This window comes from Triticum aestivum, chromosome 1B (assembly GCF_018294505.1).
Source record: "Triticum aestivum cultivar Chinese Spring chromosome 1B, IWGSC CS RefSeq v2.1, whole genome shotgun sequence".
Lineage (NCBI taxonomy): Eukaryota > Viridiplantae > Streptophyta > Magnoliopsida > Poales > Poaceae > Triticum > Triticum aestivum.
The window spans coordinates 221,386,391-221,397,531 of record NC_057795.1 but is presented as its reverse complement, the minus strand read 5'-3'; the positions used below and the strand labels follow the sequence as shown (position 1 = coordinate 221,397,531).

The window sequence follows — 11,141 nt, the reverse complement described above, 5'->3', positions numbered from 1 at the left end:
GAAAGCTTTATTGATCAAGGTGGGGTTTTGTGACGCCTTTGTCTGGTCGTTGAACACAAACGAAGTACGCGAAGTTGCAGCTATGGCGAACTTTAATCTAAACAAAACCCAAAGTCTAAACGGTGCCATAAGGGCTGTATATATGGAGGAAGAGAGGGGGAATTTCGTGGCCCTTGGTGGAGGGGTCCGAAATCAACCCTATCTCTTGTTTCCCCACACATACGGACTCTAAAAATAGCCTATACTTATGTATTTCGAAATTACATGGGCCCGGCCCAATAAAAAGGTGACGCAGCACCTATAATAGCATCTGGACGAAATTTATGAAGTGACATCTTGTATATTTCGTCCAAGGCTTCATGCACTCATTATGGTGGCTTCAAAGACCTGAAATCATCACTTGTAACTCCGTTCTTGTTCCCCTTGCGCATGCCATCATCTCTATGCTTTTTCTTGCTCCAATGTTCATCCTTCTCCAAGCTAGGCCCTTCATTTGTAAGCAAAACAAATGTATCCAATTTAGGCACCATCATATTCTCATAAACATTAGAATCATTACCAAGAAACGAAAGTACCTGGTAATTTAGTTGGCGTGCGCGAGCTCTAGTAATTGGTCCAGTATGTATAGCAGCAGGGGCTGTGGGTGTAACAATGGTATTGATGTCCTCATCATCCTCCCCTTCTTGAAATGAAGTCGTCCTCGACGGAAGCTCATCTTCCTCACCCAAATAAGGCTTCAAATCTGCAATGTTAAAAGTGGGACTAACCCCAAAATCTACAGGCAACTCAAGTTTATATGCATTATCATTTATTTTCTCTAACACCTTAAAGGGACCATCAGCACGTGGCATGAGCTTTGATTTGCGCAAATCAGGAAATCTATCCTTACGCAAATGTAACCAAACAAGATCTCCAGGTGGAAACACAACATGTTTTCTACCCTTATCTCCAGCAAGTTTATATTTGGCATTCATACGCTCAATGTTTTCCTTAGTTAATTCATGCATTTTAAAAATCAATTCAGCACGTTGTTTAGCATCAAAATTAACCTTCTCCGAAGATGGAAGAGGCAACAAATCAATAGGTGCACGAGGTAGGAAACCATACACAACTTCAAAAGGGCACATCTTAGTAGTAGAATGCAATGAACGATTATAAGAAAATTCAATATGAGGCAAGCATTCCTCCCATATTTTCTTATTACTCTTCAAAACAGCCCTAAGCACAGTAGACAATGTTCTATTGACTACTTCAGTTTGTCCATCAGTTTGGGGGTGACAAGTAGTACTAAAAAGCAGTTTAGTCCCCAACTTAGCCCATAAACATCTCCAAAAGTGGCTAAGAAATTTAGTATCACGATCTGAAACAACAGTATTTGGCACACCATGCAAGCGAATAATTTCACGAAAGAACAAATCAACAACATTAACAGCATCAACGCTTTTATGACATGGTATAAAGTGTGCCATTTTTGAGAATCTATCCACGACAACAAATATGCTATCCCTCCCCTTCTTTGTTCGAGGTAAACCTAAAACAAAGTCCATAGATATATCCTCCCAAGGAACACTAGGTACAGGCAAAGGCATATATAAACCATGAGGATTGAGTCGTGACTTAGCTTTTTGACATGTAGTGCAGCGAGCAATAAAACGCTCAACATCCCGTCTCATCTTTGGCCAAAAGAAATGTGTAGCAAGTACATCCTCTGTCTTCTTCACGCCAAAGTGTCCCATTAATCCTCCTCCATGCGCCTCCTGCAACAACAAAAGATGAACGGAGCTAGCTGGAATGCATAGCTTGTTAGCACGAAACACAAATCCATCGTTAACGACAAACTTGTTCCACATTCTTCCTTCTTTACAATTCTGCATTACATCTTTAAAATCAGCATCATGCACATATTGATCTTTGATGGTCTCCAAACCAAATATTTTGAAGTCAAGTTGTGAAAGCATAGTATAGCAACGAGACAATGCATCAGCAATAACATTTTATTTTCCCTTCTTGTGTTTAATGACATAAGGGAAAGTCTCAATGAATTCAACCCATTTAGCATGTCTACGATTCAGTTTAGCTTGACTTTTAATATGTTTCAAAGATTCATGATCAGAATGTATAACAAATTCTTTGGGCCATAAATAATGTTGCCATGTTTCTAAAGTCCGAACAAGAGCATATAATTCTTTATCATAAGTAGAATAATTCAGACTAGGCCCACTCAATTTTTCAGAAAAGTATGCAACAGGTTTGCCATCTTATAATAACATACCTCCTAATCCAATTCCACTAGCATCACATTCAAGCTCAAAAGTCTTATTGAAATCAGGAAGTTGGAGTAAAGGAGCATGTGTCAACTTATCTTTCAATACCGTGAAGGCTTCTTCCTGTGCGGTACCCCACAGAAAAGGCACATCTTTCTTTGTAAGCTCATTGAGAGGTGCAGCAATGGTGCTGAAATCTCTCACAAAACGCCTATAGAATCCAGCGAGGCCAAGAAAACTCCTCACTTGTGTGTTCGTTTTGGGCTGCGGCCAACTCTCAATAGATTCAATCTTGGCTTTATCAACTTCAGTTCCCTGTGGAGTAACAACATAGCCAAGAAAAGATACTCGGTCGGTGCAAAAGATGCACTTCCCAAGGTTACCAAACAAACGTGCATCATGTAGAGCAATAAAAACATCACGTAAATGTTCCAAATGTTCTTCCAAAGATCTGCTATGAATCAATATGTCATCAAAGTAAACTACCACAAATCGTCCAATGAAAGCACGTAAAACTTCGTTCATTAATCTCATGAAAGTACTAGGTGCATTAGTTAACCCAAAAGGCATGACTAACCACTCATATAATCCAAACTTAGTTTTAAATGTTGTTTTCCATTCATCTCCCAATTTCATACGAATTTGATGGTATCCACTATGCAAATCAACTTTGGAGAATATTGTAGAGCCACTCAATTCATCAAGCATATCATCTAGCCTAGGAATAGGATGACGATAACGAATAGTAATATTATTAATGCCTCTACAATCAACACACATACATGATGTACCATCCTTTTTCGGCACTAGAATAATAGGAACAGCACAAGGACTAAGGGATTCGCGTATATAACCTTTGTCGAGAAGCTCTTGTACTTGACGCATAATCTCCTTCGTCTCCTCTGGATTGGTATGGTATGGCGCACGGTTTGGTAGTGAAGCACCGGGAATTAAGTCAATCTGATGCTCAATCCCTCGAATAGGCGGTAATCCCAGTGGCACGTCTTGTGGAAAGACGTCAGCGAACTCCTGCAAAATGTTAGTGACAACAGGAGGCAAAGAGGAAGGCACGTCCTCGAATGAAAATAATGCCTCTTTGCACACAAAAGCATAGCAAACAGATTTGCTGAAATCTAGCTCATCAATATCAGATTTGGTGGCAAATAAACATGCACTTTTCAATTTAATTTCAGAAGCAACACTAGATGGTTTATTATTAGGCTTCATTTGTTGCTCAAATTCTTTTGCCACAATCTGATTTTCACTCTTATTCTTCTCCTGTTTTGCTTTATTAGCTCTATTAATATCATATTTCAAAATGGAATCAGGAGTCATAGGAAGCAAAGTAATATTTTTATCCTTATGAACAAGAGTATAGTGATTGTTTCTACCATGGTGTATAGAATTTTTATCAAATTGCCATGGTCTACCAAGTAATAAGGAACATGCTTGCATAGGTACCACATCACAATCAACATAATCAGCATATGTAGACATACTAAAATGCACACGAACAGTACGTGTTACCTTAACCTTGCCGCTGTTGTTGAACCATTGGATGTAGTAAGGATGTGGATGTGGTCTTGTGGTGAGAGAAAGCTTCTCCACCATCTCCATGCTAGCCAAGTTGTTGCAGCTCCCTCCGTCTATGATGACGCGCACAGAACGTTCCTTCACAACTCCTTTGGTATGGAACAAATTGTGCCTCTGATTTTGCTCAGCTTGTGTGACCTGCACACTCAAAACATGTTGAGCAACTAAACATTCATACCTGTCAGCGTCTTCAGGAGCAATGTATTGCGTCTCATGATCAGAATCATCTCCACCATGTTCTTCACGTGTAATAAGAGCCAAAGTCTCCTCATCATAGTCACTAGCGGACTCATACCCACCATCCTCGGTAGCAATCATCACACGCTGAGATTTGCATTCTCGCGCATAATGACCTCCTCCCTTACAACGACGACAAATAATATCACTTGTGTGCCCTGTTGATGCTATGGAAGAATAAGAACGCTGTGTAGGCCCCGTAGGTGCGCTCTTGGCAGATAATGGTGGTTGTGCATGTTTTCTTGTATCACGGCTGGAGGTGGCACCTGATGGAGGTGTTGGTACAGTTGAAGTAGAAGATGCACGCGGTGTCCATGATGAAGGTCGGCCTGCAGAAAAGTTAGTTCGCGCCAATGCTTGTTGATCCTGCACTTCACGTTCAGCTTTACAAGCAAGATGGAATAAACGAGTGATATTAGTATACTCCTTATAGTCTAGAATGGTCTGAATCTCTCTATTTAATCCACCCAGAAAACGTGCAAGCATAGCTTCATTCTCCTCAACAATACCACATCTAATCATGCCAGTTTGTAATTCCTGATAATATTCTTCTACAGAATTTTTTCCTTGTCGTAAACGCTGCAATTTTTGAAGCAATTCACGTTGATTATATGGTGGAACCCAACGCGTACGCATAGCAATTTTCAAAGCAGCCCAAGTAGTTGGAATAGGATATAATCTACAATGTTCAGACCACCATACACATGCAAAACTAGTGAAAGCACAAACAGCAGCAGCAACCCGTCTCTCCTCAGGATATTGTAAACATGTAAATCGTTGTTTAGTTTCTAACTCCCAAGTAAGATATATATCAGGAACATATCTATCCTCAAATGGTGGAATATTCAATTTCAGTTTTGGAATATGGACATCATCTCGTACCTGAGGTGGTGGTGCAGGCCTACCATTACGAATATATACCTGAGGTCGACCTGCTGGTGGTGGTGCTGGTGGCTCCACGTAGTTCTGATTTTGATCAACCTCATTCTCATAATCGCCCGCATACTCATCATCCTCCTGGGTACCAGCAGCAGCAGTAGAAGGAGCCAAGGAAGCATCAACAACAGGAACAGCAGCACCAGAAGTTTGGCCATCCACAATAGGCACACGCTTCGCTCGTCCATACTGATTCGGAAGGAGGCATTGTTGTTGTTGTTGCAGAGGTGCGATAGGTGCAGCCGGCGGTGGTTGTGGAAAACGCGTGAGCAATTCATTAAACTTGCTATCAAGCTTTGTTTCGAACGTCTTCTCAATGCCATCTATCTTCTCCATGGCCTCGTCAAATCTGTTTAGCACATCTTGCACCTGCCCACTCATCATTTGCTGAAATTTATCATGTAGCTGTTTGTTCGTCAGGTTCTCCCAATCAGTCTCATAGGCTTGTGATCCTACCATGGTTAGCAGCAAATAGAAACACACAAGAATATGATCTTACAGACTACTAAGAAGTGGTGGTGGTGTATCACAAACCCGTCAAGCAAATCTCAAATTCTTACCAGTTCTTACCCAGCAGCAGGTGGTGATCGGCAACCGTTGTAGTCAAAACTCTCAAAGCTTGGATAGAGCGATTACCAGGGAGAGTCAAACGCACGACGTAGATGTATGTGGAGCTGGGAAGGCTTATAATATGGTAGCAAAAAGGGTCAGCAATAATCAATTCAGAGATGCAAAGTTGAATAAACACTCAACGACGGTACTGTGCTGGTCCTAGGCTAGACTGTGCTAGAGACGCGAGCCTAGAACACTAACAAAATCACGGCGCAGCACGTAAACAAGGGAAAAGCACACTCTGGATTTTTTTTTGCTCTTTTTTTTTGCGCTGCTTTTTTTTGCGCTGCTTTTTTTTTGCAAAAAATCACTATAATGGCGAGTGTCTCAAAACTCTTCCCAGGTCAAACTGACAGGATGGGCACGAAATTTTTTCGACCAATTTTTTTTTCGACTGCCCGGACCCAAAAACTGGAAACGGGTCAAAAAAAACTTTCTATAACGGCAACTGTCTCAATGCGCTTAGAAACACCTAAAAATAGGATAGCCAGAAATTTTTTGTCAAGTGCGTTTTTGGAAAATTTTGGGCCTAAACGGAGGGTGGTTTCCAGACTCTTTTTTTTTCTGAAACCTACTCCGGCAAGGAAACACGAATCGGAAACTAGATGAATCTCGAAAACAAACCTAATATGCAAGGAACTCGGATTGGTGGTGGATATATGGTGGTGGTATATGACAGCGGTGGTGGTAGCGGTGGTAGTATATGGATATGGATCGGTGGTGGTATATGGACACGGATTGGTGGTGGTATATGGATAGGGATTCGGAGCGGTGGTGGTAGGTGACAGGGGCGATGATGATGGTGCGGTGGCGGCGTGACAACTTATGACCAGAACTCGAAACTCTAAAAGACTAGACGCTAAGACCAGCAACTAGACACGACGATGCAACCGCAAATTCAACAAAGCAAAACCCTAAAAATATTATGCAAAGGCTCAGATTGGTTCGGATATGATGAACTAACCCTAATTTTTTTGTGGCTTTTTCGTGGACTATAGGTATGAAAAATAGACTCGATCTAAACTACGAAAAACTGTAAAATCTCACCGAGCAAGCTGGAAATCTGATACCACTTGATAGAGGCAAAGGTGTCCCGTCTTTCGATGAGATGATGGATTTCGCTTTGGTGGAAGTCGACTTTGACGATCCGACTACGAACGTGCGAGGACGTCGCGCCTTAGCAATCGCTAAACCAACTCTGAGAGGTTATTGACCACGCCGGAGCACGATCAACCTGACCACGAGGGTTTGTTTCCTGCGAGCAAACGAAGAACAAGCAAGAAACTGAGATTGCAATCTGGATATTGCGAATATAAGATGAAAGCTTTATTGATCAAGGTGGGGTTCTGTGACGCCTTTGTCTGGTCGTTGAACACAAACGAAGTACGCGAAGTTGCAGCTATGGCGAACTTTAATCTAAACAAAACCCAAAGTCTAAACGGTGCCCTAAGGGCTGTATATATGGAGGAAGAGAGGGGGAATTTCGTGGCCCTTGGTGGAGGGGTCTGAAATCAACCCTATCTCTTGTTTCCCCACACATACGGACTCTAAAAATAGCCTATACTTATGTATTTCGAAATTACATGGGCCCGGCCCAATAAAAAGGTGACGCAGCACCTATAATAGCCTCTGGACAAAATTTATGAAGTGACATCTTGTATATTTCGTCCAAGGCTTCATGCACTAGTTATGGTGGCTTCAAAGACCTGAAATCATCACTTGTAACTCCGTTCTTGTTCCCCTTGCGCATGCCATCATCTCTATGCTTGTTCTTGCTCCAATGTTCATCCTTCTCCAAGCTAGGCCCTTCATTTGTAAGCAAAACAAATGTATCCAATTTAGGCAGCATCGTATTCTCATGAACATTAGAATCATTACCAAGAAATGAAAGTACCTGGTAATTTAGTTGGCGTGCGCGAGCTCTAGTAATTGGTCTAGTATGTATAGCAGCAGGGGCTGTGGGTGTAACAATGGTATTGATGTCCTCATCAGTTGTTAGCAGGAAGCACATGCGAGTCATAATTATTATTGCCAACAATTGTACTTAAAGTCCCACTTTCTATCCTCTCTCTTTTGGTCTCAAAGAAACCCACGAAATCAATGTGGTTATCATTAAGGAAATCTCCCAGGCACTGCAATTTACCAGGTTGACCAAGACCCCTAATGCTCCAAAAAGCACCTATCATTTAATCTTGAAAGGGCATGACAAGGCTCAAAGCTGGCTTTTGGCAATGATAGCAGGGCTATCTAGCTCTAGGACAACAGTGCCCATGTCCTTATTAACTAAATCAGCCTTGGTATCAATGGGGGAACTATCATTGTTAAAGTCTAAGTCTATAGAGTTCGGGAGAACAATCTCCGGATTGGAATCAGCGAATTGAAGACACTTAATTTTCTCCCTAGCAACTAGATCAGTGATGATATCATCACATTCATTACTATTATCTCCCACACGCAGGCCAACCATAGAAGTATGAGAAGCAAGCACTTCATTATTCAAGACAACAAAAGATTTACCTTTGAAAGTAGTAGGAACTTCAAGGTTCTTCAGCAAGTAAGCATTTGCTTTGTCCGTGATCTTTATACTTCCATGATCTCTGGTTCTAGGTCTGTTGATTAGAACATGGCCCCAAGCAGTTTTATCCTTGATATTGAGCTTCTTCTTCTTCTCTGATTCTGCATTGTCCATAGAATCAATCAACGACCTTTTAACAGAGCTAATAGCCATAGCCAGATCTTCAGGAAGGCATTGCAGTTCAGTTTCCATGTCTTCTTCTTCTCCATTTGTCTCCTGAATGTCAAATTTACTAAGCTGTTCAGAGCAGTATTCCAAATGTACATACAGACATAGGAATTTTCTCAGTATCTTCAGGAAGCAGGTGATATGAGCACGGGGTGCCGAACTCTGGTTCAGACCCAGGTTTCTCATTGTCTCTATGTCCACTTTTATTGATTTCCTCCAAGAAGTTGTCATGGACCTCATCATTCATGTTTACTGGATGAAACTCCTCTGTAGAAACAGAGACCTGCTGCACTTGTTTGCTAGGACCTGAGTTAGTTTTCTGTGTGGATGTGAAGTTTGCTCTGTCCAATCCATCAAAAGGCTCCTCTTTGTTATCTTCCATTGAATCCTTATCAGTCAGATCCTCATCCAGCTTTTCTTTTCCTCCATCTTCATTATCTTGACCAGGATCCTCATCATTCCCATCTGATTCTTCACCAACTTGCTCAAAACCCTCTACAGTGAAAAATAACAGGTAGAGTTTCTTCTTCATCTCCACCAGTCTCTCAAAAGGAATTTTGCAAGGATCTCTACAAGCTATCTTGATTCTGATTGTTTCATAGAAGCTCTTGAAAATGCCATTCCAATCCACATCCACAAGGATGCCAAAACATCCAGCAACTTGCGCAAAAACCTTCCAAGCACACCATTTTGGTGGAATTCCATTAGCAACCACCCAAGCTTCTTTCAGTTCTCCAAATTCATCAAGCATCCCTTCCCACTCGCAGATCTTAACTGAAACACCATCATTAGAAAGATTAAATGCTGGGAACTCAATCAGGTCTTCCACATTCTTCCATGGAGGAAATCTAAGCAAGAATTTCTTCTCCTCCAATTCTCTGATCTGCCAGGGCCACTCCTTGTTTTTGCAGAAAATTCCATTTAACTGAACAAGCAACTCAGAAGTAGAAACTTCACCTTTCATTACTCTCAGAACAGCACAATTTTTGTAATTCAGCCAACTAGATTCGCTTGGCAGAGGAACATCAACATGATAGAACCCCAGGCCAGTAGCAGTTGGATCCATACATGGGCGGGCACTTTAATGATCCATCTAATTTGAGTACAACAAATGGTATACAGATTCAACATCGTCCCCAAGAACTTCCAGACCCGATTTTCACAACCATTACAATATAGTTATTGTTTCTGCATGAGTTTCAAACAGAAAAACAAAGAGTTTCATACGAGTGATAATTCATTGCAAACAATCCCAGACCAAATTTCTTAGTACACCCATCATCATTAGTAGTACTACTACTACTAGCAGATTAGCTTTACATAATTAATCACTTCACCCGCATCATCGTTAGTATTCGCATTACAGGGAGCCTAAGCCTTTCACTTTGAGATTAATTAAAAATTAAATTAAGCACCATGGAGGAACAAAACCCTCAACGAGGCATGCAGATGCAGCATTGTTTGCTCATGGCCGGCCCTTACCGACCTAGCTCCTACCTCCGCCGCCCATCATCTTCTTGAATTCCTCGAAATTGACGCTGCCGTCGCCGTCGGCGTCGACGGATCGAATCATGCGCGAGCAGTCAGCAACGGAGCACTTCTCCCCGAGCTGGCGGAGCACGCGGTGAAGCTCCCGCGCGGAGATGAGCCCGTTGCGGTCGGCGTCGTACATCCGGAAGGCCTCCTTGAGCTCCGCCTCCGTGGCGGCCTCCTGGTCCTTGGCGTCTGCGGCCGCGCCGCCCTTGCAGGGGCCGCAGTGGAAGGCGGCGAACTCGTGGAGGTCGACGAAACCGTCCCTGTCGGCGTCCATCTCCTCCATCATGCTCTGCACCTCCCCTGGCCCCGGGGGCGCGCCCAGCGCGCACAGCACGGACGCCAGCTCGTCCGCGGAGATCTTACCGTCGCCGTTGGCGTCATAGCGCCGGAACACCTGCTCCAGCTCCGCCATCGGCATGCCCAGCCCGGCGCAGATCTCCGCCTTCGCCGAGCTCACGCCGTTCGCCATGTGATGTGGGGTTCTCTCTCGCTCGCGTCAATTCCTTCCCCTGACACGGTTGGTTGCTATGCGCAATTCTTCGCCGCCCGAACGGTCATGCCTTTTTATCCACGTAACGTGCGGCAGAACTACGCGTAGGTAGATTCTTGGCCGAAATATCACGTAATTTCACAGACGCGTGGGCCTCCCACCCACGATCTGCGCATATTGGCCCACATGTAAACTGGGTTTAACAACGACGGGTGCCGGAAAAGCGGTGCAGCGCGTAGGTACGACTGCGACGCCCTCGTGAGGGAGTCGTCTGGAGAAAGGAAGCGAAAAATCGCAGCTAGTACAGCGGAGGCGGACGCTGAGGCGTTTGCTAGCGGCTGGCTTGCGGGGCCACGTGGCTTGCTGGCGGTGGGACCAGAGCGTCGGGGAGTGAGTGAGGGCCCCGAAAGGAAGAAATGCGCTGTCGAGTTGTGCAAAGACTGAGGGGAAATAGGAGTACGAAAGGTGTCCGCCGACCGTATCGTGTTCGCAAGGTTGCGTTGATTGGTGGGCGTTGCCAATCAGAGCGAGAGTGATTGATGATGGCTTTGTTAAAATAAAGACCGAGAGAGAATCGAGAGAGACAACTAATGATTCCAGTGTTCTTAATTAATCATGGATGTACACTTATATACAAGGGGAACGGACGCGTCCATGGGACGCGACGGTTCTATGAGGCGCCTCCTCGGGAGGCAACTGCCGATATGGGAAGCGGGGATTTTCCCTTAAT

The 11,141-nt window shown here is 43.6% G+C and overlaps 2 protein-coding genes across 2 annotated transcripts; both read right to left on the bottom strand.

The window, feature by feature from the left end:
* Positions 1-7,367: 7,367 nt before the first annotated feature.
* LOC123116886 (uncharacterized) lies at positions 7,368-9,451 on the bottom strand. Its single transcript, XM_044537761.1, has 2 exons — positions 8,160-9,451; positions 7,368-7,448 (listed from the first exon to the last, which is right to left on the bottom strand). The coding sequence occupies exon 1, from the start codon at positions 9,449-9,451 to the stop codon at positions 8,459-8,461; it is 993 nt and encodes a 330-aa protein (XP_044393696.1). The 3' UTR covers positions 7,368-7,448; positions 8,160-8,458.
* A 153-nt stretch (positions 9,452-9,604) lies between these two features.
* LOC123116895 (probable calcium-binding protein CML18) lies at positions 9,605-10,478 on the bottom strand. The gene has a single exon (XM_044537770.1). It carries the CDS (start codon positions 10,388-10,390, stop codon positions 9,872-9,874), a length of 519 nt encoding a protein of 172 aa, XP_044393705.1. The 5' UTR covers positions 10,391-10,478; the 3' UTR covers positions 9,605-9,871.
* Positions 10,479-11,141: the final 663 nt, after the last annotated feature.